Here is a 27,592-nt window from a genome sequence, read left to right on the forward strand (position 1 = left end):
CGTCTACTTTTGAGAGCTCTCAAAGAGTCTTTTAATCTCTCAACATCTGCACTTTCAATGTTATTGACATTCAATTCCATTTTTGATAAAATATAGAAAACAGTTGTTTCTACATTATCAGTTTTGAGAAGTTCTCCAAGAACTTCCCTTTTATTGAATTTCGTCATTTTATATGACAAAATGTTGAAATATGGAACACAATATGGGAACGACAGTGACAAACAGGGAGAAGAGAAAAGAATAATTTGTTAACTTATTCAGAAAGTTTATATATTGAACATGTATATATTTTATACATCAATTATTTTCATTAATATTTTATTAATATCTACGCACGGAATGTGGACGGAAAGCGGATTGCCGAAACAAGTGAGTTCGCACGTTCTCGTTGATGCGTCTAGGAAAACAAATGAAGGTAAGCCAGCAGCAGCGCAGCGCTCTACACTCCATGGCATGGTGGTGCGCGGCCATGTATATATACTATAAGCAGCGAAACAAATGAAAAGTAGCAAAAAGTAGCACACCTATGCTCAAGTGCACATCCTAAGGAAGATATTCATATATTTCAGAACTCAATATGTTGTGTTATGTCATGTTATGAGCAATCGGAAGCAGGTGCTCTGCTGTATAATCTTGTTCTACATTCAATAATAATATGATTGTATAAAATTGCAATTGACAATTCCAGATTCAATTGACTTCAGAGAAAGTTTACACTTTGATTAATAAAATAAATGTAGGTAGGAGGTTTGGAATCGATTTCTTGGAATAAAAAAACGTATTCGACGAACGTCAGTAGCATTACTAATTTTAGCAAGACTTTTTACTTTGTGCCTATATCACCGGAACAAAAATTCATCAATCAACGTATAATTGTCGTCAAAAATATTTCAATTCTTCCTCAGTTTAGTAGTCCATTTCATTTTTTCGAATTCAAGAATCAACTTTTGGCCACGAAATCGGGTCTCCTGGCCCACTGTGCTATGTCCGACTAATCACAAAGCTGGTAAAGCTGACGGTGAAGGCAACGGAACAGAACAACGGAACCGCTAACCAACAGGATCAAGACCCAAGGTCCGCTGACTAGCAGCAGGCAAATCAACCGCCCACGGGGGAGCCGCTCAACCCCTCGACGCACCTCAACGCGGGGGTTGTCTTACTTCGATTTCGTTCAAAAAACAAGGCGGGCGGGCTTATGGATTTAGATGCTCGCAGGTGGCCCACCGATGGTTACGGGGTCCAACACGCCCTCTTGGCTATCCCTTCTCCTACATTCCCTCTCGAACCTTGCGCGCTCTCCCGAGGAGAGAGTAGGTACACCCCAGTAAGATTGCAGAATCTATAGCGACAACAAATCAATAAAGTGACTTCTTACCTCAAAAAATCGTCTCAACTTTTTCCGAAACTTCAATTAAACATTAATAGTTATTTACTCCTACTTTTGTATATTTTTTTAGGATGAAACTCACGAATTTCATGATTTTGTGTAGGGGTACTCGGGTACCCCTACAAAATGCAAAAACTTTTCGAGGTACCGTTAAGTTTTATCGAACCATGAAACGAACGTCCTGAAAGAAGCATCCTTCTCCGTGAAATACTGCCAAAGGTACAGCGTGTCCCCATCAACTCTGATTTTTATATGTGGAAAGTTGCGTAGCTCTTTTATTTTTCAATTTTAAAAAAAGCAAGAAAGTACTTTTGAACTATTGTTTAACTCTATTGAATTGCAGAAAGAGCGTTTTAAAAAAGATATCCATGTGCGACAAAACCCTGGTCAAAGATTGGCGCGCGCCAGAACGTGCTCTGAAAATCAATAACGCCGCGGTGACACCACACTACTATATGAAGCATGGCACTTACGCCAGCAAGCATCGTGATACTTACTAACTTCTTGTCCTATACCTATTTTTGTGTCCAACTGTACTAAAATCTTCTACAGGTTCGTGAGTTAGGGAGAAAAAAGTAGTTTAGGCCAATAAAACGATTTTCGAAAATTTGGCACTTACGCCCGTATGCAGTGTGGCCCTTCAATTATAACTTTTTGTGAATAGGTCTTAATATAAAAGTCGACCTAACCATTCTAGGCTTTTGTTTGTTGAGCAGATAATCTCGAAAGGTCGTATATCATATATTCTGCTGTAAATTCTCTGATTATGACCCGGTAAGAATCCTTGCATTAAAAAGTATTAAAAGTTTTGAATCCCTAAGAATGCCGTTTATGTCCTTTATTTTTTATACCTCATTAGGTGGCGGAAATAATAAGAAAGCAATTCCTTCGGAGCCGTTCAGAGCTGCCAGTCGTAACCTTCAATAAATTAAAAACTCAATTTTCATTTGAAGCATTAGAACGCGCTCCAAAAGCACGAAATTTGCAAACTCTAGCAGAATTATATACAAGAATACATCTCTTTATCGTAAAATGTTCGCTTTGGTCAAATATTAACGACTACAAAAATTTAAAATCATGATAAAAAATTCAAAAAAATTATTTTTCGCCAGAACCTTCTATGTCGAAAGTAATGCTGACATAAATGCTATAGGCACAGAAAGGGATTGAATTTAAGAGATAACTTCGAATGCCGTACAGATTCATACTCCCTGGCGGACCGAAGGAACCGAATGAAGCCTCTACAAAGTACCCCTAAAGACCCCTTTAGGTCCCCATTCGATTCCTTTTTTTAAAAAACTCAAAAAAATAAGCAAAATTAACTTTTAAATTGTTGAAATTCAGATTCTACGTTAAAATTCTCTATAGAAGGTCACGGAATAATCGCAATCCTTTTTTTTCTGCAACGGTAAAAAGTTCAAAAAAATGCAATACGTATAACGTCTGTTGACTTCTACACTTCAGACGCAACGCCTGTAAGTAGCAGTCAACAAGCGTTATACGTCTTATAATTTTTTTAACTTTTTACCGTTGCAAAAAAACTATTGCGATTATTCCGTGACCTTCTATAGAGAATTTTAACGTAGAATCTAAATTTCAACTATTTAAAAGTTGATTTTGCTGTTTTTACTAGTTTTTTAAAAAGGAACCGAATAGGGGCCCAATTGGGTCTTTACGGGTACTTTGTAGAGGCTCCATTCGGTTCCTTCGGTCCGCCAAGGCTGGGAGGACCAAAACGGGACCCAGAAGTATTAAATATTTATCACGTTACCACTGGATGAATGTAATTTTTCAATACTTTTTAATGGAAGCCTTCTTACCGGGAAAAGTCAGGGAGGAATCGCGACCAAATTAGAAAAAAAGAAAAGATTATTTAATTTTTTTAAAAGTCACGTAACATGAATAGATATCGAGTGGATAGCTTTGAAAATTAAATAAGGAACGTTTTGACTGGTCAATTACCAACAATACGTAACTGCTCGATCGGTGAGGTAGACGACTGGCAAGAATACGTGTCATTTATACCAGGTCACAATACCAGCCATTTTGTGTAGATGGCGCTCGTGGGATTCCCCTGAATTCTATAAGTTTCTAGAAATTTCCAACTGGTTTCCAAATACAAACACGAATGTTCAACAAAATAGTTTTATTTTCAGCCAAATAAATGAATTTTCAACTTATTAGTTTAAATTTTAACCAAAAAGCACCAATTTTCATACGAAAATATAAAATTCCTATAAAATATACTTTTAAACAAAGTAGGCCAGAAAAAGAAAAGTTCATCCAAATTCTTCAACTTCCAAAAAAAAATACGAATTTTCTATAAAAATAACTTGAATTTTATATCCAAAGAACATTATTTTCTATCAAAAACACGATTTTTCAACATAACAGTATTATTTTCAACTAAAATGATGAATCTTCGACTAAAAAAATGAAATTCTAATAAACTAGTTCAATTTTTAACCAAAACAGACCAATTTTCAACAAAAAAGACGAATTTTCTACAAAAAGTTGAATTTTAATCCGAAAGATTTGAATTTTATACAAAAAAGTTCGTTTACAACCGAAAAGTTACCTTTTCAACCAAGAAGGTAACTCCTATGTAGAGACTAATTCTCAATAAAATACATGAATTATTAATAAGAAAAAAGGACAATTTTTCTTTATTTAATAAATTTTTGAACAAAAATAGAATGTTACATGTTTAGTTTAAAAAATTAATTTGCAAGGAAATAAGATATTTAATTTTCAACTAAAAATCAAATTCAGACCGAAATAGTTAAAATTTCAACGAAGTAGTTGAATTCTTGGCAAAAAACATTACTGCTTAACAAAATAGTTGCATTCTCAACAAACAAATTAAATTTTGATGATCGAATGTATTTTTTTTCTTGCCTGCTTAAAAGTCTGAGAAAAAACGCAAAATTTCAGAGGAAGATTCATTATAATAAGACTCGCAGGACTGCGCAATGTGAAGTTTTATTTATGAAGTTTCGACGACTTTTACACTTATACAAAGTGTCATTTCTCTACGCTCTCTTTCTATTTTTTTAGCAATAATACAAAACTGTACACTTTTATGTAGCGCAGAAAGACAATAATTTGCAATTTCACTCGTTCTCGATTTTGATTACACACGAACTCGAATCTGTTAAGCATTCGTTGAATTCTCGAAAATTCCCTTGATTTTCTTTGAAATCTTTAGAGTCGAGATTTACACAGACACAGCGGTGTTGTTTTGATGTTGGATTTTCGAAAAACATTCTTGGAACTCCGACCCAGTCTCGATGAATCCCGCCACTGAAAGAGCAATAATTTAACCATTTTCTCTGAAAAAATTCCAACTCCGCTGGGATTCGAGCCTAGACTTTACGTTTACCGTCGACTCGACAGCTGACCAATCGTCTGCAAGCGAAAGGTCCTTGGGTCGATTCTCAAAAGGATTAAAATTTTTGCACAGAAAATCTTATTTAATAAATGAACCATTTTTTATTTGAATAACTGATTTTATGAACGATACCATTTTAATCGCTGAATCTGGTACAATTTCAATGTAAAGGTCTTAATACCTGAAGAATTTTATTTAGGTTTGAAAAAATTTTAAATGCACTTTACCTAGAAGTTGTACACCAGACTCTTGTACCGGTATCCAACTGCCATTCGATATTACAGGGAGGAAAGATTTGATTTTTTTTTGCATCTCGAAATTCGCTCTGCTCCGCTTCTTTCAATTTTTCTTGCAGATTATAAAATCCCGCTGCTGGAGTTCCATCTGAATTGTAGAAATTACCGACTAATTTCCCTGAAATAAGAAAACTCTCTTTATTCTGAGGTTAATTTTTCTTTCCTCGTGTTTCTAGATATCTTGGACTTCAAGAGCATGTGACACACTCAGATCCCTACATTACCGACCTCACTTTTTCAGTTCACTGAATATTTATTTTTAACTTAAGCACTTCTTTGTGAATAAAATATCGGACTGAAACTTAGAAAAATGTAACAGTAGACCACAAATTACATTTATGTACTTCATTTGAGTGGGAATTCCGATAAACATTATTTTCAATAAAATTAACTGAAACTATTTTTTGGCATAACCTCGAAATTTGTTGAATCTAAAAACTTGTGTTATATTTAAAACATCTGCGAGATGTTAAAGAACATAAATAAAAGTAATTTACTGTCGGCTCTTGCATTTCTCGAAATTTGAGGCCGATATTTTACATATAAAAAAAGTTCCATTCCCGCCTCGCACTCTGGAAGAGTCTCGGCGAGCCATGCGGTGAAACTAGCCCAGCAAGGGAGTTGTTTACCTCCAGAGAGTCGTGGGACCGGTACCTCCCCTGGCGGACCAAAGGAACCACACTAGGTATAGTCTTAAGGCTAAAATGTGAACGAGTTTTAGTGATTTCTATCTCCCGTAGGTGGCGTCTGTGTTGATGCTTGTGTGGTAGAAGGGGAAGATCAGGAATATAGGAACATAGCGGACAAATTTAGATTATTTTTATTTTCAAATTGAAAAAGAGACCAATCTGTTCGGAGTGGTACTCAAGTGTTAGGCTTAATGTCTCTGTTTAAATATTTTTTTCATTTAGAATTATGGAAAGAATAATTTACACAAGTAAACCATTTCATGCAATATCATGAAATCTCGAATTAATTTTTTATCATGCGCTGTTTCATATTTTTTTATATTGCATAAAATGGTTTGTTTACGTAAATTATTCTTCCTGTAAATCTAAATAAAAAAATATATTATAATTTGCATGGTATTGTGGAGGAGCGGGTGAAGGCGTTGCCTGATTAGATATGTAGTTTGTTCTGTCTCCGATAGATGGCGCCACTCCGTTACTTTAATAAGTTCCTATTCTTTAACATCGGACTGTACGCAGTGTGGAAGGAACCGAATGGAGCCTGTATAAAGCACCGTAAAGACCCCATTGGGTCCCCATTCGGTTCCTTAGAAAAAAACTCGACAAAAATTGCTAAACCCACTTTTAAATTGTTGAAATTCGGATTCTACGTTAAAATTCCTTATGGGAAGTCACGTAATAATCGCAATTGTTTTTTTGCAACGGTAAAAAATAAAAAAATATATAAGACGTATAACGCCTGTTGACTGCTACTTACAGGCGATGCGTTTGAAGTGTAGCAGTCAGCAAGCGTTATACGTCTTATATTTTTTAAACTGTTTACCGTTGCAAAAAAAAATTTCGATTATTGCGTGAGCTTCTATAGGGAATTTTAACGGACAATCCGAATTTCAACAATTTTAAAGTTGATTTTGCTGTTTTTTCGAGATTTTTAAAAAGAAACCGAATGGGAACTCAATAGGGTCTTTACGGGTACTTTGTAGAGGCTTCATTCGGTTCCTTCAGTCCGCCAGTGTCTAGAGAAAAAGGTTTTCTCTAAGTACTTACAGCTGTTACTCTTGGTGGTTCGGAACCCACCTTAAACCGTAGGTCCCCCTCCCACCGCGAAGTAAGTGTGCGGGTGTGTGTGTGAAGATATAGGGAAAAAGTTGCAAGAAAATTGTAAACCCTTAGGGGATACATTAGAAGCTTCCATTCCAAGAAAAAATGTCAAAAAATGATCCACGTTTTAATTTTTTCGAAAACAATTTTTATCGAAATTTCTACTAAAATGAAGTACACAAACGTTGTCTTCTAATACATTTTCCAAAGTTTCAGTCCGATATTTTATTAACAAAACAAGTTCTTAAGTTCAAAGAAAATTCAGTTAACTGAAATAATGAGGTCCGTAATATAGGTATTTGAGTGTGTAATATTTACCCGATTCCTACTATAACGGCATTTTTTTAGATTTTTTTGTTTTATTTTCCACATATTTAAAAATATAAATATTACGACTTTATGTAAGATCTTAAATACAATACTTCATTCAAACAGTTATGGATCCTTTTCTCAAAATGAACAATTTCGAACAACCAAAAATTGATTTTCAACAAACGATGACTAATTTTGTTCAAATTGAAAAGGATCAATGTTTAATCGAGAATGGAAAAGTTAAATTTTCAGTTAAAAAAAAAATGTATTATTATCCAAAAAAAGAAAATTATCAACAAAATAATTGCACTTTCAAGCAAAAAGGACGATTATAAAATTTTAAATAAGTAATTTTAAAAATATGCATTTTTCAATCAGTTAAATTTTCAAATAAGGAAATTACTTTTTCACTAAGAAGAAAATTCTACCAAAAAAAGACGAATTTTCAACAAAATTGTGGAACTTTAAAACCAAAAAGACGAATTATCAACAATTTTAATGAAAATAGTTTATTTTCAGGCAAATAGTTTAGGTTCCTACCAATAAAGATGAATTCGACGAAATAGTTAAACGCGAAAAGATGAATTTTTCACCAAAAAGAATAACATCCTAGCAAAAATACGATTTCAACCAAATTCTTGAATTTTTAAACCAAAAGTAGGAACTATCTAATAAACAGTTGAATTTTCAACCTGAAAATATTAAATTTCTATTTAAAAAAGGAAATTTATAAACAAATAGTTGAATTTTAAAGGAAATTGTTTGATCTTCAACAACATTGTTTAATATTGTACCAATCTTCTAAATTTGTTAAGACAAAGAGCCAAAGCAGTTGAATTTTTAAACCCAAAAATATGTATTTTAGAGAAAAAATTTAATTTTCTACCAAATATTGACATTTTCAATAAACAAACAGCTTTTTGCAAGTAGTTGAATTTTTGACAAAAAAAGTTTCCTTTTTTAAAATATTTGTAGAATTTTTGATAAGAACAAAAATCCGAACGAAATATTGAGAAAAGGGAAAAGTTTCTTGAACACAAAGGAACAAATACTTTTTTTAAAGAGGAAAAGAGGGAAGTAGGTGAAATAGAAGAATAGAGCCAAGAAGACTAATTTTCTTCAAAACAGTTGAATTTTCTAAACGCAAATATTAATTTTTAATCAAAAAATTAATTTACAAGCTTTTAACCAAATAGTTGAACTTTCAACTAACAAAGCTATACACTTTCAACCAAATAGTTGAATTCTTGACTATTAAATTTGTTGACAAATCTTTATTATTAATTATAGCGTTTCTTTGCATTATTTAGGGAACTTGAAATGATTCTAAAGTTATGTAAAAAATGAAAGCCTTGTCAAAGATAATTTTTGGATCAACAAAAGAAGACTTCTGTCCAAGTACTTTCCTGCTCAGGCGATATTTTGCGTGGCTTATTTTAAAGAATTGACTTAAAATATAATCAATAATTTTAATTTAAGTCTTTGAGGCCTCTACCATACAATGTTGAACAAGTATTGCAATCTTTAATGATTCTGATTGCTCTATGTGTAATAAAATTAACAAATAAGGAAAGCTTTTGAATCTGAGATCAACCATCTTTCTGATTCCACTATATTTATTTTAACTAATAGACGATTAGTTGTTATTTGTTAGAAGTCAAAAATTTAGTATATATAGCAGTCGTCTATCGTGCCACTTTATACGTAATTCTTCAAATTTCCGTTTCTGTCCAATTTTGTGGTATAGCCTTAAGTTCTTTCAGCGATGCAGTTTTCATCTCCTCAATCGTTGAAAATCGATGTTCTTTCATGGGTCTCTTCAGTTTTGGGAAAAGAAAAAAGTCACTGGGGGCCAAATCCGGTGAATATGGAGGCTGAGGCATGACTGTGGTGCTGTTTTTGGTCAGAATATCTTTCACAAGCAACGATGAATGAATAGGTGCATTATCGTGATGCAAAAGCCACGAATAGTTTTTCCAAAGTTCCGGACGTTTTTTGCGTATCGCCTCTCGCAAACGGCGCATAACTTGAAGGTGATACTCCTTCTTGACCATACGACCTTGTGGTAAGAATTCCTGATGCACTACGCCACGGTAATCAAAGAAGACAGTGAGCGAAACCTTCACATTTGACCGAACTTGATGTGCTTTTTTCGGTCTTGGAGACTCAGAATGCTTCCACTGAGACGATTGGGCTGTAGTTTTGACGTCATAATCATATACCCACGATTCATCCCCAGTTATAACCCTTTTGAGAAAATCAGGATTATTATTGACTTCATTCAACGTCTCCTGAGCGATGCTCATGCGATGGATCTTTTGATCAAAATTAAGCAGTTTTGGAACAAATTTCGCTGTCACACGTCTCATGCCCAAAACGTCCGAAAAGATAGCATGGCATGAGCCAACCGATATGCCAACATCTTCAGCTTGTACCACTTATACACATTTTTCTTAGTCAGAGTAGAATCACCGTATGCAACTGTCAACATTTCAAGAGTTTTAGAGCACTGGATTCCGTTTTTCACACAAAATTTAATGTAAACTCTTTGCTCCATTTTTTTCGAAAGAAGAAAATCGCTGAGCACACCAAACCCTTCTAACCTTTTACGCCTCTGCCAGAAAAACAACACGAGCTATATAGCCAAAACTGTGAACATATGATCGTGACGAGTGTACCAACACAACAAAACAAAAAATTTAAAACTTGAATGTACGTAGCCCGCGAAAATTGAAAAGTCACCTTACTTTTTGAACACACCTCGTATTTGTACGCCAGTTCCTGGAACATCATACAATAGCATACCATTCCTATTTTATACAAACACGAGATGGCCTTCATTTTTCATCAACACTGATTAATTCAAATAATTCTCAAATTCATGAATCCAAAGCACTGTTGCATGAAAATAGACGTAGAAAATGAACGATTCTTCAGATTTTATTCAACGTTAAAGTTTAAACAGTACCCTGTAAACGAACATAACCATCAATCCTGGCGAACCGAAGGAACCGAATGGAGCCTCTACAAAGCTCCCGTAAAGACCCATCTCGGTTCCTTTTTAAAAAACTCGAAAAAACAGCAAAATCCACTTTTAAATTGTTGAAATTCAGATTCCACGTTAAAATTCCCTATAGAAGGTCACGGAATAATCGCAATAGTTTTTTTACAAAGGTAAAAAGTTTTAAAAAATATAAGACGTATAACGCCTGTTGACTTCTACACTTCAAACGCATCACCTGTAAGTAGCAGTCAACAGGCGTTATACCTCTTATATTTTTTTTTTAACTTTTTAGCGTTGCAAGAAAAACTATTGCAATTATTCCGTGACCTACTATAGGGAATTTTAACGTGGAATACGAATTTCAAAATTTAAAAGTGATTTTTCTGTTTTTTCGAATTTTTTAAAAAAGAACGGATTGGGGATCCAATGGTGTCTTTACGAGTACTTTGTATGGATATATATATATATTGTAGGGCGCTACAAAAGTTTTGCAATACGCGAAACCTATTGAAAGAAGAGATATGATCCTTGCGTCATTAGAAAGAGCATCGAAAATTAGGTAGGAAGAGAAAACCTGTTGACTCAGGTCTCAATATAGTCTAAGCACGCAGCCCGGAACAATTGAGAAATGGCGTCGTGGACAAAGGAAGCATATCGTGCGATAATTCGATACAACTTTTCTCGCGGTTTAATTGTAGACCAAAGTTTTGAGGAAATGTCTCCGGTATTCGGTATGGATTGTCCGCATCGCACAACAATTTTCCGATGGTACAAACAGTGTGAAAGGGGAAATTTCGGTCTCGCGGACAACGCGCGCTCAGGTCGACCGCCGAAAGTGGTGACATCGGAAAATATTGCGTCTGTAAATAGTCTACTGAATGATGATAGAAGAATCACGTACCGGCTGATAGAGCAAATGTTACACATTAGTGCACCAGCAGTCCATCGAATTCTGCATGAACATTTACATGTTAGGAAGGTTTGTACTCTATGGGTACCACATGCTTTGACCGAGGAGCAAATGGCAGCGAGAGTAAAGTAGTGCCAAAAAATGCTACAAATATTTGAATCGGGATCTTCTCGCGATGAAAATATTATTATAACAGGCGACGAAACCTGGATGTATTATTACGGCGTTCAAACCAAATCACAAAACAAGATCTGGCTGTTGGAGGATGAGGATGCTCCAGTGGAGGTGCGGAAGTCTCGATCTGTAAACAAAAGAATGGTTGCAGAATTCTTTGGGAAACGCGGCAATGTGGATAGGGTCGTACTGGAAAACCAGTGTACAGTCACCTCTTCCAGGTACACTCAGGTATGTTTACCCGAAGTCATAAACCAACTCAAAAACATCAGGCCGAAGTCTCTACTCAGCATCTGGACTGACTATTCCAATCGGGAGATCCAAACGCAGACATTCCGGGCCGTCTGCACCGTTTCTAATTGGAATATATAATATTGCACAATATACACGAGTCCATACCCGCGCACTGCACCTTTTCGCTACGTTGCTGGTTTTTTCACGTCTTGGGTGAATGCCCTCTCTCGTCCCGTGAGCTAAGAATATACGTGAGCCAGGAAATTCTAGGAAGGTCGAAACCGGGAGAACAGAAACCGAGAGTTTAGCATATTTAATTAAAATCTTATGCTAATGAAAATATACAATAGTTTGTTATTCAAAGTAACAATTAGATACACTTCTTGAGGATTAAAATGTGAACATTAATATTTAATTGCTATTATTTATTATACTACAATTAATTAAACAAATAAATAATTACCAGAATAAAACTGTTGCGTTATTGATTGTTCGCTCTATAGGTTTGTATATAATATTTACAGGAAGGGATTGCAATTTAATATTATTTTTAAGATCTGAAGTGATTTTAAGTAGTTTAGAATAATATAATGGAATTGGAAAGAATTTCCGAAGTCATTTAAGGATTTTTAAGGATTTCACAGGACTTTTAAGGGTTTTAGTGTATTATTAATAATTTCAGGAGACTTCACAGAATTTTTTTATGAATAATTTTTATTTTATTTTCAGAATAATTTTTATGGAATTCCAATGCGCCCCAGGATCTTTCTTCCAATATAACTATTTTATTAAATTTTCAAACTTTCGGATAATCTTAAATAGCAACTGAAAAACTTTTTAGTTCAAAATTTAACTATTTTCTTACGATTTTGTTGTAATTAACTAACTGAAAAATAAACTATTCCTTTGTTTCTTTGAACTAAAATCTTCTTTAACTGAAAATTTTACCTATTTGTTTGAAGATTTTCTGTATTTTTTATGAAACTTTGTCTTTTGTCGTTGAATACTAATCTTCCTGGTGAATAGTTCACCTTTATGGTTGACAATTCAAATATTAGATTAAAAATTCCATTAAGAATAAAGATATTTGGTAGACAATTCATGTATTTTGTTAAAAAGTATTCTTTGTTGGTAGGAAATTAATCTTTTTCGTAGAAAATTTCTTTGACTGAAAATTAGTTGTTTTTTTTTTATTATTAAAAAACGTATCTACGTATTCATCTATCATATTGAAAATTGGCCATTTTTGGTAGAAAATTAACCATTTTGGTTAAAATTTCAGCTATGGGGTTAAAAATTACCTTAAAATTTATGATAATTCGTTCAAAGTGCATGTATTTTTTCAAAACTTATTCTTTTTGGATGAAATTTCATTTCATTGCTTTTAAATTAATTTTTTTTAAGATTAATTTTTTAAACTAAAAAATTTACTATTTAATTTTTCGTCGAAATATTTTTTTAGACATTCAAGCTTTTTGGTATAAAATTCATCTGTTAAGTTTAAAATTTTACTAATTCATTGACATTTTATTTAATTAAAAAGTTATATCTCTAATTGAAACATAAACTATTCTATTTCTTGTTGAAAATGCATGTTTTTTGTTTAAAAATTACATTACAAATTAAATGAATTGTTTGCAAATTCATGTATTTTGCTTTAAAACATTATTCTTTTTGTTTGAAATTTATTTTTTTTATTAAAAAATAATTTTTTGAACTCAAAATCCTAATATTTTATTTTCGGCGACAATTTTTTTATAGATATTTAATTTTTGGCTTGAAAATTCATTTGTATGGTTGAAAATTTAATTTATCTAATTAAAAACGTATTTCTGTAATCTAAAATTAAACTATTCTATTTTTGATTAGAAATTTAACTCTTTTGGTCGAAAATTCATCTATTTTGTTGAAAATTCGTATTTTTTGGTAGAAAATTCATTTTCTGGTTCGAAAATTCAACTATTTGATTACAACTATTATTTGAATTGAAATGCATCATTTTAGTTCAAAGTCGATTTCTTTGGTTATAAATTTAACCAATTTCGTTAAGAATTCCGTTTTTTGGGGAAAGAAAATTACTTGTTTTTACTAAAAATATAGCTATTTCATTTCTGCCGGAAAATTTATATTTTTTCGTTGACAATCCACCTATTTTGTTGAACATTTCTTTTTTTAATCTGTTATTTTGAACAAAATTCGTTTGAGAAAAAAAATTTGGTTATATAATTTGTTATTCTTTTTAAAAAAATGTTCTAACAATTTCAGCCATAGAAAAATTTACTTTAAAAATTGGAAAAAATAGCGTCGTAGAGAATGCTTTCCCCGAAAAAATAAATAAGATAAATAATAAATAATAATCATTTAACACTATTTTATCATTAAAAAAAAATTGTAAGAAGCGATAGTGAGATAGTATTGAATTTCAAAAAAGATTGTTAAAATAAATGTCTTTTGTAACTTTGAAAATTTTTGCACTAAAAAATAATATTTTTTATTATGAAATATCATCAGTAATAGTATTTTGATTCCTAAAATCACAACTACCCTAAATACAGAAAGTAGCTAAAAATTAATTATAAAAATTAATTGTACCTTGGTAAGAATAGGTCTTGGTATAAAAATCGACCCAACCATTCAGGGCTTTTGTTTGTTGAGCAGATAAACTCGAAATGTCGTCTATCAGACCTTCTTCTGTAAATTCCCCGGTTATAAAAGCCAGGGAGGCATCGCGACCTGATAAGAAAAAAGAAAATGAACATTTTTGTAGCAAAAATATTTTAAGGCCATGTAATACTTACCCGATTCCTACTTTACCGACATTTTTTCGCAAATTGCGTCCACAACAATTGAGGTATCGAGTGCATAGATTCGAAAATTAAATAAGGCACGCTTTGACCAAAATGATGGAGATTCAACAAAACAGTTGAATTTTAGACCAAAAAAGATGGCTTTAACAAAATTTACTTTTCAACAAACTATTTGAATTTTGTATTAAAATAATTAATCTTAATCTTCAAGTAAGAACATAAATTTTTAACAAAATGTGTCCAAATTTCAACCAAAAGGTGGAATTTTAAACCTAAAAAATTATCAAAAAAGAGATTAATTTTTAAATAAAATCATGAATTTGCAAAAAAAATTAATTTTTCACATTAATTCAACTTTAAATAAACAAAAAAAAAATAATTTTAAACTAAATAGTTTCACTTTTAACCCAGTTTTTCGATTTTTTTTAGAAAAGAGTTGAATTTAAGAAAATAACAGAATTTTAAATCCAAAACGAAGAATTGGCTGTTAAAAAAGATAAATGTTCAACAACACGGTTGAATTTTCATCGAAATAATTAAATATTCGACAAAACTCTTTATTTTTATCACTAAAGTAATAAATCTTTAACTAAGAAAATAAATTTTTAACAATTACGAGTAGAATTTTAAACTTAAAAAATCAATTTTGCAAAAAACAGATAAAAACTAATTTTAAACTAAAAAATATCAACTTTTGCAGAAAGTGATGAATTTTTCAAATGAAATTATGAATCTAAAACAACAAAAAATGAACTTTTAACAAATTAGTTTAACTTTTAACCAAAAGACTAAGCTAAAAAGACTTTTTTTAATCCAGAAAGACAAATTTTCTATAAAACAGTTGAATTTTTGACAAAGTCGTCCAAGAAATTAAAAAAGTGCAACATAATTGTCCAATTAAAAAAAAAAACGAATTGTCAACAAAACAGTTGAATTTTCAACCAGAAAATAATAATTTTATATAAAAAAGACGAATTTTCAGCAAAATAGATCAATTTCAAACCAAAAAAATGAACTAACAACTAAAATGATGAATCTTCAACATGACAAAAAATTTTCAAATATTAATTCTCATCTAAACAGTTAATTTTTAGCGAAATAGTTACATTTTAAACAAAGAAAAAAAAGATTAATTGTTAATCCAAAATGACGAATTTATTGGTCAACAAAACAATTAAATTTTCAACAAGATATTTGAATTTTTCACTAAAATAATGAATCTTTAATCAAGAAATTTAATTTTGAACAAAATGCTTGAATTTTCAACAAAATCATTAAATTTTTCAATAAAATGAAAATCTTTAAACAAGAAAATATAATATTTTTTAATGAGTTTAATTTTCAACCAAATAATTAAATTTTAAACCTAAAAATAAATTCTCTACTGAAAAAAGGAAAAAAACTAACTAATTTTCATAAAAATACATTAATTTTGAACTAAAAAAGATCAAATTTCACCCAAAGAGATGAATTTTTCAACCGAAATTATCAAGCTGCAACAAAAAAATGAATTTTTAACAAATTAGTTCAACTTTTAACCAAAAACACCAATTATCACTCAAAAAGGCGAATTTTCCACAATGCAGTTGAGTTTTCAAACCGGAAATCATTATTTTGTAGCAAAAAGACGAATTTTCAACAAAATTGTTTTATTTTCGAACAAAGAAATGAATTTTTAACTAAAATAATGAATCTTCAATACATAAAAGAAAATAACTTTTAATAAAATAACCTAAAGTATTTAAAAAGGGTTATTCAAATTATTCACCTTTTAAACCAAAAGAAGTATTTTCTTCAAAACAGCTTAAATTTTCTACCTAAAAGATGAATCTACTAAAAAAAGCTGCATTTTCAACAAAGAACATGAATTTCCAACTAATCTTATATGAAATTCATTAAATTTGAACTAAAGAAGACAAAATTTTATCCAAAAACATAAATTTGTCATATAAAATTATGAGTTTGCAGCAAAAAAAAAAAAATTAACAAATTTGTTTAACTTTTAACCAGAAAGACCAAGTTTCAACCAAAAAGACGAATTTTCCAGCTATTTCTAATAAAAAATGTACCATTTAAACCAAAATGATGAATTTTAAACTAAAATGATGACTATGCAAAAAAATGATAATTTTGCACAACTTTGATCAAATTTTAACCAAAAGGGCAAACTTTTTACAAAACAATTGAATTTTCAACGCGAAAATAATTTTTTTTTAACCAAAAATACGAATTTTTTTCAAAACTGTTTTATTTTCTCCCAAAGAAATGAGTTTTTAACTAAAAAAAAAGAATCCTTTAACAATAATAAATAAACTTTTAACAAAGTAGTTCGAGAACGAAAAAAAAGGTTGATTGAAATTTATCAATCCGAAAGACGAATTTTCTCAAAGACAGTTAAGTTTTTAACCCAGAAATATGAATTATTAACAAAAAAAAGTTAATTTTAAGCCAAACAGTAACATTTTCAAAAATAAAATATAAATTTTGATTCCAAAAGAATACATTTTTCGTCAAAATGAAGGAATTTTCAACAAATGAGTTGAATAGAAAATCTGTATTACCATTAAGAAGGTAAATGACCTTTCAGATGAGATACTTATCACATTACGTAAAAATAGATATCTATAGTATCGATCTAAGATACTCTTTCTAAAATTTATAAAGAGTTTTAAAAGAGTTGAATTTTCGACAAAATAATCGTTTTCTTAAAAAAATAGTTCAAGCTTCAACCAAAAAAGATTAATTCTTAATCCAAAAGGTTGAATTTTCTAACAAAAAAGTTGAATTCGATAAAGTAGATTTTTTTCCAACGTACTAATTAAATTTTCAACAAAATAGATAACATTTTTAAGCAAATTTTTAAATTTTGTATTAAAATAATTAATCTTAATCTTCAACCAAGAAAATAAATTTTTAACAAAATGAGTTCAAATTTCAACCAAAAAGTTGAATTTTAAACTTAAAAAATTATCAAAAGAGTGATGAATTAAACAAAAAATTATGAATTTGCAAAAAAAAATTAATTTTTAAAAATAATTCAACTTTGAACCAAGAAATACCAATTTACACCCAAAAAGACGAATTTTCCATTAAAAAAAAAGAATTATTAACAAATCAGTCAAGAAAGAAAAAGAAAAGTTAATCCAAATTCTGCAACTTTAAAAAAAAGAATTTTTTGCACAAATCTGATGAATTTTCCACCAAAAAGATGAGTTTTCTACAAAATACTTAAATTTTCAACTCAAAAATAATTATCTATCACCAAAAACACGAATTTTCAAGAAAACAGTATTTATATTAACTCTCAACAAAAAAGTTATTTGTCAACCAAACAGTTGCATTTTCAACAAAATATATAATTCTTGCATCCAAAAGGACGAATTTTTAACAAACGAGTTAAATTTTCGACCAAAAAGATAATTACATTTCCAAACAAATGATTCAATTGTTTAGAAAAAAGTTGAATTTTCAACAATAAAATATGAATTTTCAGTCCAACAGGATGAATTTTCTAAAAAACATGAATTTTCAATTCAAAAATATTAAATTTCCACCAGAAAGATTTTTAGGTCTGATTAAAATTCTGATCTTTGTATGACAGTGACCAGGGAAAATAAAAAATTGATCCGAGTAAATTTATGGAATTTTGGAAATGAATTTTACGGCTAAACTGATATGGGATTATTGTTAGTCATTGATTTACTTTGTACTCCTGTTTCTATTTCTTTTTTTTTTTTTTTTTTAATTTGCTTCCTCCTAACGATTATATTTTTGATTAAAAATCTTATTATTTAATTGAAAATGAAATCTTTCTTAGTTGAAACTTCAACTTATTTTTAATTCCTCTTTTTCAGTTTAAGATTCATCATTTTAGTTAAAAATTCAAATTAATGTGTTCAAAATTAATTTTATTAGTTGAAAATGATTATGTTATTGAAAAATTCAAATATTTTGTTAAAAATTTAATTATTTTGTAGAAAATTCCTTTGGATCCTTCTGGATTAAAAATTCGTCTTGATTTATTGAAAATTCATCTTTGCAAAATAAAAATTCAAAAATGTTATCTATTTCGTTGAATATTTAATTATTTCGTTGGGAAAAAGCTACTTTATCGAATTAAACTTTTTTATTAGAAAATTCAACCTTTTGGATTGAGACTTAATCTTTTTTTGTTAAAGATTTAACTATTTTGTTAAATGAATTTGAGGGGTTTCTTAGATCGATAGCATTTATATTTATAGCATTTTGATGTAATGTGATAAGTATTTTATCTAAAAGGTCATTTACCATCCCGATGATAATACAGATTTTCTATTCAACTTTTTTGTTGAAAATTCTTTTATTTTTACGAAAAACGTATCATTTGGCATCAAGATTTTTATTTTATCTTTGAAAATGCAACTGTGGTTTAAAATAAGCTGTTTGTGTTAATAATTCATATTTCTGGGTTGAAAACTTAACTGTCTCATAAAAAATTCGTCTTTCGGATTAATAAATTTCAATCAACCTTTTTTTTTCTTTCTCGATCTACTTTGTTAAAAGTTTGTTTATCATTGTTAAAGGATTTTTTCTTAGTTAAAAACTCTTTTCTTTATCAGAAAATAAAACAATTTTGATGAAAATTCATGTTTTTGGTGAGAAAAAAAATTATTTTTGGGTTAAAAATTCAATTTTTTTGTAAAAAATTCGCTCTTTTTGTTGAAAATTAGTCTCTTTTGGTTAAAATTTGACCAAAGCTGTGCACATTTTATTATTTTGTTTCATATTCATCATTTTTGTTTAAAATTTATCACTTTGGTTCAAATTGTACCTTTCTCTATTAGAAAATTCATATTTCAGGTTGAAAATTCAATAGTTTTGTAGAAAATTGGTCTTTTGTTTTGAAAGTTGAACAATTTGGGTTCACTTTTTTTATTTCTTGGGTTACTTTTTTATAAATTTAACAGTAAAAACTTCATTTCTTTGGTCGGTAATTAAACTAATAGGTTGAAAATTTGTCTTTCCTATAGTTGAAAAGTGGTCGCAGCTTCCCATAGAATGAGAGAAGTGTAACAGGCACGTTCGAGGGATCTCTTTACATCATTGGTTGTAAACATTCTTAGCGATTGAGTTACAGCGATCGTGCCGAATTCGAGTGGAGCTCATTTATGGCTTTGTAAATTTACAAGAACTATTAATTATTTAAACAATTTTAATTAAGAAATTAAGAGTTTGACGTTTATCCTACGAGTTAATTTATTTTCGAAATCAACTAGTAATTTCCATTCGATGACTCTTTTCTACGTTACTTTGTAAATTTACAAGAACTATTAATTATTTAAACAATTTTAATTTTTAAATTAAGAGTTTCACGTTTATCCTACGAGTTAATTTATTTTCGAAATCAACTAGTAATTTCCATTCGATGACTCTTTTCTATGTTACTTTGTAAATTTATAAGAACTATTAATTATTTAAACAATTTTAATTAAGAAATTAAGAGTTTGACGTTTATCCTACGAGTTAATTTATTTTCGAAATCAACTAGTAATTTCCACTCGATGACTCTCTTCTACGTTACTTTGTAAATTTACAAGAACTATTAATTATTTAAACAATTTTAATTAAACATTTAAGAGTTTGACGTTTATCCTACGAGTTGATTTGTTTTCGAAATCAACTAAGAATGTCTATCCGATGACTATTTTCTATATTGCTTTGCAACTTTGCAAGAACTATTAATTCTTTAAACAATTTTAATTATAAAATTAAGTGTTTGCCCTTTTTTCTACAAGTAAATCTGTTTACGAAGTCAACCAAGAATGTTTTTCCGATGACTGTTTTCTATTTTGCTTTGTAAATTTACAAGATATATTAGTTATTTAAACAATTTTATATAAAAAATTAAGAGTTTGACCTTCATCCTACGAGTTAATTTGTTTTCGAAATCAACTAGAAATTTCCATTCGATGACTCTTTTTTTTGTAAATTCACAAGAACTATTAATTATTGAAAGAATTTCAATTGAAACATTAAGAGTTTGCTTTTCTTTCTACGAGTAGGCTTCATTTTTTACCATAATCAACTAAGAATATCTTTCCGATGATTTGTTTTCTCTGATGCTTTTAAAATCTACAAGTATTAATTATTTAAAAAATGTTTATCAACATATTTATGGTTTGGCTATTTATCAAGGAAGAGGCATCATTTGTTTACGGAATGAACTAAGAATGTATTTCGATGATCATTTTTCACGTTACTTTGTAAATTTATATTAATTATTAATCATTCAAACAATTTTCATTTTATTCCTTTTTTTTGTTAGAAAATTTATTTTCAGTTTTAAAATTTAACTACTTGGTTAAAAATTCCACTCATTTTTTTAAATTATATTTTCTTGATTGAAGATTTTTATTTTAGTGAAAAATGTAAGTATTTTGTTGAAAATTCAACTATTTTGTTCAAAACTAAATTTGTTAATTAAAGATTCATTATTTTATTGAAAAATTCAAACATCTTTTTCAAATATAACTGTTTTGTTGAACAGAAAATTCGTCATTTTTGATTGAAAATCAATCTGTTTTTTCTTTGTTGAAAATGTAACTATTTTGTTAAAAATTAACTGTTTAGTTGAGAATTAATATTTTTGGCTTTAAAATTCAACTTTTTTGTAGAAAACTCATCCTTTGTTTTAAAATTTCAGCAAATTGGATGAAACTTTTCTTTCTCTCTTGAACTACTTTGTTAAAAATTGGAAATTTTTCGCCGTGTTGAAGATTCATCATTTAAGTTGTTTATTTTTTAATTGATCTATTTTGCTGAAAATTCGTCTTTTTGATGGAAAATTAATATTTTAGGGTTGAAAATCCAACTGTTTTATCGATAATTCGCTTAATTTAAAAGTGTTACTAATTTTAGTTGAACATTATTTGTATTGAAAATTAATCTTTATTTGTTTTTTAAAATTCCACTGGCTTCTGACAAATTTAACAACTTGCTTAAAAAATAAAATATTTCGTTGAAAATGTAATTTTTTTTTTTTTAAATAAGCCATTTCATGACAAATTTATCTTTTTTGGTCGGAAATTCAATTGCTTTATTGTTAATCCGTCTTTTTGGTTCAAAGTTGAACTAATTTGTTAAAAGATCATTTTTTTGAGATTCATAATTTCATTTGCAAAATTCATCTCTTTCTGAAAAATTTGATATTTTTAAATTTTAAATTATTTTTTTTGTACCATTTATTTTTTAAGTTTAATCCTCAAAATGCATACATGGTAAAAATCACGATAAAGTGCATCGTGGGTGATTAACACCCCAGCGTATTTAATCATGTATTGTTTAACCCCTATTAAATAATTTGTGACAATAAAATTATCCAATATAGTTTAAGGTATCTTTATAAGGTAGAGTTGTTTTTATAGACATTTATTTATTTTAAGTTTGTTAAAAAAATTAGTGAAAACAGTGAAAAAAATGGGTTTTTTGACTTAAAAATGTATAACTCACGCAATTTTAATTATTTTAACCGGAAAATGTATGACTATACTTTTGAAATCGTGTACTTTCATTTAAAAAATTGCAACATGGGTCCTGTTAAAAAAAGATATTTATTTGCACAGTTGAAAAGTCAATTTTATAATAAAATGATGAATCAGATTTTTTGCTTTTAAATCGATTTATTATTATAAAAATTGAGGAACTTTGACATGTTATACTATAAAAATACAAGAAATTGAAAAAAGAGACATATATGACTGTATTTTAACAACTATATTTTATTCAACACATCCAGTCTGCTCTCGCATGACGCACTGCCTCAAGTTACAAGCCATCTACAAAGAAAACAATTCTAATACTTTCTCGATAATAAATTATGAGAATGTAAAAAGTATGAAATAATAAAAAAAATGATTTCACTTCATATGATACACTTAATTTAAAAAGCAAACAAAAATTAATAAAATTTCAACAAAATTTGCTCCAAAATCACTTTTTCACTCACTAAATGCACCCCGGGTGTTTGACACCCCACGATTTTTTTACCTCCACTTCAGCAGATGCTGCTAGTAGACTGACGCAGTATGCTAAGCTCCAGCTAAAGCTAGATGGCGACACTTACTCCATTTTTTCGAATTAAGTATGGTCTATAAGAGTTTGAAAATTGCTTGGGGTGTAAAACACCCACAATGCACGTTAAGGGTTAAAATTCAACTACTTGGTTGAACATTCAACTCGTTTTTGTTCAAAATTCATTTTTTTGGTTAAAGATTTATTACTTTCGTGATAAAATTAAAAAGACTGTTTTGTTGAAAATCCATCCTTTTGGATTAAAAATGTATTTTTGATACAAAAAAGTTTCTTCTATGATTGAAATTTTTGTTTTCCGTTTAAAAAAAACATTCTGTCACGAAAAATGAAGAAAAAATTAATCATACAAGTCAGAGAACTTTGAAAATTAATTTTCTCAATCACCCTGGTGGTCCGGAAAAATTCCGGTGGAGTAGAAATCGGTTAAGTATTACATGGCCTTAAAAAATAAAAAATAATAAATTACCAGTGAATGGATGGTATGTTTCTCCAGGAGCGTAATGCTTTTCTCCTTTGGTGACATCAAAAACCTGACCTAATATTGCCAGATACAATCCTTTTTCCAAAGTTCTAAATTTTTCCAATTCCTCTCGAGTCCAAATTCTCTCTTCTCCCTTATTACCATTATTATTAACAATAATCTCTTCATTTTCATTGATAACTTGAGAAAAATCATCCAGGAATTTTGTTAAATATTTTTCTACTAGCTCTACATAATAATTGTTCGATAACAAGACATAAGCCCCCCAAAAAAGAAGAAGCAACCAAATGTATCTCGTGAACATAATCGGTTTTATTATTGTCTACGTGTTGGAATGCTGGAAAGTCTGTTGAGACATTCAAGGATGCTTGGAGTAACTAAACACTGTACATACTCATGCAAAAAATATTAGAGTTGCATTTGAAGAGACCTAGAAAAATGATTCAAAATAATCATTACTCGAAGAAAAAGGTTTCGAAAAAATAGAAAAAAAAACATGCTTTTTCAGCAACATTCAACAAATTTGCAGTCTAAGTAACACAAACAATATCTGAAAAAAATGATATTTCATACAAATTTAACAAAAATAATGGGACTTTGCAGCAAATAACTGAATTTCCAAGATTTAATTTATTGTTAAATTATTATTTAAAAAGTTTCTTAAAATTTCATTTTTTGTTTTTGGTTAAAGATTCATCAGTTAAGTTTAAAAAAATAATTTCTTTTGTTGGAAATTTGTATTTTTAATAAAAGTAAAACAATTATGTAGAAAATTTATGTTTTTGTTTGGATGATCAACAATTTGGCTAAGGTTTTTTTTCTTGAACAACTTTGGAAACAATCTCTTTTTGGTAGAATATAATTTTTTTCGGATTGAAAATTCAACTTTTTTTTAATCGTCTTTTTTCAGAATTTCTTTTTAAATTAAATGTTGAAAATTAATTTAATTTTTTTTAAACGTTAATTTCGTTAAACTGGAACTAATTTGTTGAAACAATATTATGATTTTGTTGGAAATTTAAGTATTTCTTTTGTAATCTTTTAAATTTGGAAGTTCAATTCTTTTATTGAAAATTCGTCCTTTTGAATCGAAAATTCATCTTTTTTGTTAAAAATTCATATTTTCGGTTTAAAAATTGAACCGTTTAAAGAAAAATCGTCTTGGTTTGAAGGCTCATTCGTTTCGATTAATTCTTTTTTCTTTCGCGAACTACTTTGTTAAATTTTTTTTTAAATTCATCATTTTACTTCAAAATTGACTTCTTTTGTTGAAAATTTTCTTTTTGGTAGAAAAATAATATTTTTGGATTAAAAATTCAACGTTTTTCTAGAAAATTCCTTTTCTTTTTGTTTGTTGAAAATTTGTATTCTTTTCTTAAAAGTTGAACTTGTTTGTTACAAATTCATTTGAGTTGCAAATTCATAATTTTGGTTATAAATTCATCTCTTTGGTTAAAAAGTATGTTTCTTAGTTAAAAGTTCAACTATTTCGTTAAAAAAAATGCATAGTTTAGGTTGAAGACTCAAGAGTTTTGTAGAAAATTTAACTTTTGATTTGGAAATTCAACAATCTGGATTTTTTTCTTTCTTAAACTACTTTGTTAAAAATGCATTTTCTTCTTTTAGTTGTATATTCATCATTTTTAATCAAAAATTATACTATTTTGTCAAAAATTTGTTCCTTTTTGTTTTTTGGTAGAGAATTAATATATTTTTACATACTCATGCAAAAAATATTAGAGTTACATTTTAAGAGACATTGAAACATAATTCAATATTATCACTATTGTAGATAAAACGTTTAAAAAAAGTAGAAAAAACATTCTTTTTTCAGTAGCATTCCAGAAATTTGTAGACTAAGTGTCACAAATAAAATCAGAAAATTTTTTTAATTTCTAAATTTTGCTAATATTTCAAGGGATCAGAAAGGATTTTGTGAATTAATGGAATTTTGAAGCATTAACTGGATTTCCAAGATTTACTTTATTGTTAAATTATTATTGATAAAATTTTTTCTTAAAATTCATCATTTTAATTGAAAATTCAGTTTTGTTTTCTTTTAATCTATTCAGTAGAAAATTTGTCTCTTTCTAAGAAAATAATTCTTTTCGGATTTAAAATTCAACGGTTTTTTTTTTCGAAAAATGTATTTCTGGTAAACATTTGTTGCTTTTTTGTTAAAAGTTATAATGCCTTGTTAAAGATGCATTTCCTTGGGTTAAAATTAAACTATTTATTTGACAATTCGTCTTTTTGGTGAACTGCTAATATTTTTGAATAAAAAATAAAAATTTTTTGAAGACAATTCATATTTTTGGATGAAAGTTTTTCGTTTTTTTTTTTTTTTTTTGTTAAAAGTTGAGCTAATTAAAAAAAAAGGAATTTCTTGTTGCAGATTCATTATTTTAATTGAAAAGTCTTGTTTTTTGCCGTAAATTCATCTTCTAACTTTGAAATTCAACTGTTATGTAAACTATTTTTTCGTTATTTAACAATTTTATTAAAATTTCATTTTTTGTTTTTTGGATGAAGATTCATCATTCAAGTTAAAAAAATAATTTATTTCGTTAAAAATTTGTATTTTTAGTTGAAAATTAAACACTTATTTAGAAAATTTATCTTTTTGGTAGAAAATGATTTTTTTGGATTAAATTTCAATTCATTGGTTAAAAATTAAACTATGTTGTTGATAAATTTTCTTTTTGGTAGAAAATAATTTTTTCTGATTAAAAATTCAACTTTTTTTATCGTTTTTTTTAATATAATTTTTTTCTAATTATACGCTGTAACACCTGGTTGAAAATTGTTTTTTTTTAATGCAGATTCATCATTTTAGTAGAAAATATTTTTTTTTTAATTTGTTTTTCGGTAGAAAATTAATATTTTTGGATTGAAAATTCAACTATTTTCTATGCAATTCGTTCTTTTAGTTGAAAATTGCTATTTTTTGGTTCAAAGTTGAACTTGTTTGTTAAAAATTCATTTATTTTGTAGCTGATTTTGAATTTTATTTTTAAATTAAACTCTGGTTAAAAATGTAGCTTTTTTTTAGTTGAAAATTTCAAAAATCAACAGTGTTGTAGAAAATTCGTAGTTTTATTAAAAATCTCAGCAATTTAGATAACAAAATTTTCTTTCTAGAACTACTTTATCACAAATTCATTTTTTTTTTAAAGATTCATAATTTTTTCTTTAGAAAATTGAACTATTTTGGTGAAAATGCATCGTTTTGGTATAAAATTAATATTTTCAGGTCGAAAATTCAAGTGGTACGTCGAAAATTAATTTTTTTGCTTGAAAATTTTTGTTTTTTTGGTTAAAAGTTTAACTAATTTGGTACGAATTAATCTTCTGTTCCATTTTATTATTTTAGTTAAAAATTCATCTCCTTTATTTAAAAATGATTTCATGATATTTGATGAGAATTTAAGAGAATTAATGGAATTTTGAAACATTCAACTGGATTCAAAGATTCAATTTATTATTAAATTAACATTATTAATAATTATTTTATTGGTGTTGAAGATTACTATAGAACTTCTGTCTTTTGGTTTGAAAGTTCAAGAATTTGAAGCAACTTTTTTTTCTTTCATAAACAGCTTTTTTAAAACTAAATTTTTTTATGGTAAAAGATTCATTATTTAGTTAAAAATTCATTTCTTTGATTGAAAATTAAACTGCTTTGTTGAAAATTGGTATTGTTTGGATAAAAGGTGAACTAATTTGTTAACAGTTTACTTTTTTGTAGCTGATTTTTAATTTTATTTGAAAATTAAACTCTTTGGTTAAAAATGTACATTTTTTAGTTAAAAATTCAACTAACTCGTTAAAAATTTCGATCATTATTTGAAAATTCGTTTGTTTTTTTTTTGTGTAAAATTCATATTTTAGATTTAAAATTACAGAAATTTAGATAACTTAATTTTCTTTCTAGAACTACTTTATTAAACATTCATTATTTATTTTTTTGGTTTAAGATTTATCATTTTTTCTACGAAAAATTGAACTATTTTGTTGAAAATTGGTGTTTTGAACATGTATAGTTTTTAGTTGAAAATTCAACTGACTCAATAAAACTCATTTATTTTGGTCAAAATTCGTTTTTATTTTTAGTAGAAAATTTATGTTTTAGGTTTAAAATTAAACTGTTCTGTAAAAAATTTGTTTCTGGTTTAAAATTTCAAAAATTTAAATAAAGTTCTTTTCTTTTTAGAACTAATCTGTTAAGAATTCATTTTTTTCTGCTTGTTGAAGATTCATCATTTTAGTTAAAAATTCATTTCTTAAATAGAACTTATTTTATTGAAAATTCATCTTTTTAGTTGAAAATTTCTCTTTTTTAGTTAAAAGTTAAACTTATTTATTAAAAATTCATTTTTTTCTAGGACTAAATTTGTTGAATATTCAAGAGTTCTGTAGAAAATTTCTTTTTTCTTATGTTTTCATTTATCTCTTTTTTCGGGTTAAAAATTTATTTTTTTGGTTGAAAATTAAACTATTTTATTGAAAATTTCTATTTTTTGTAGAAAACAATTTTTTTGGGTTAGAAATTCATTTCTTTGATTGAAAATGAAACTATTTTGTTTAAATTTTATCTTTTTGGTAGAAAATCATTTTTTTTAAATTGATATCATTGGTTGAAAATTAAACTATTTTGTTGAAATTTTTTCTTTATGGTAGGAAATAATTTTTTTCAAATAAAAATTCTTTCTTTGTTTAACAATTAAACTATTTCC

At 28.2% G+C, this 27,592-nt stretch overlaps 1 protein-coding gene across 4 annotated transcripts in view; it reads right to left on the minus strand.

The window, feature by feature from the left end:
- Window positions 1–4,353: 4,353 nt before the first annotated feature.
- Window positions 4,354–27,592, minus strand: part of LOC117167864 (neuferricin) — a 27,825-nt gene continuing 4,586 nt past the window's right edge. For 2 of the 4 annotated variants that reach the window (XM_033353086.1, XM_033353095.1), the window contains exons 2-5: window positions 22,842–23,286; window positions 14,091–14,231; window positions 5,006–5,192; window positions 4,354–4,690 (exon numbers count right to left, since the gene is read on the minus strand). In XM_033353086.1, coding sequence (XP_033208977.1) covers window positions 4,501–4,690; window positions 5,006–5,192; window positions 14,091–14,231; window positions 22,842–23,160 — 837 coding nt within the window. In that variant the 5' untranslated portion in view covers window positions 23,161–23,286 and the 3' untranslated portion in view covers window positions 4,354–4,500. The remainder of the gene's footprint in view (window positions 4,691–5,005; window positions 5,193–14,090; window positions 14,232–22,841; window positions 23,287–27,592) is intronic. The other 2 variants (XM_033353104.1, XM_033353112.1) reach the window with 2 other exon arrangements.

The sequence above is a fragment of the Belonocnema kinseyi genome, chromosome 1, assembly GCF_010883055.1.
Source record: "Belonocnema kinseyi isolate 2016_QV_RU_SX_M_011 chromosome 1, B_treatae_v1, whole genome shotgun sequence".
Classification (NCBI taxonomy): Eukaryota; Metazoa; Arthropoda; class Insecta; order Hymenoptera; family Cynipidae; genus Belonocnema; species Belonocnema kinseyi.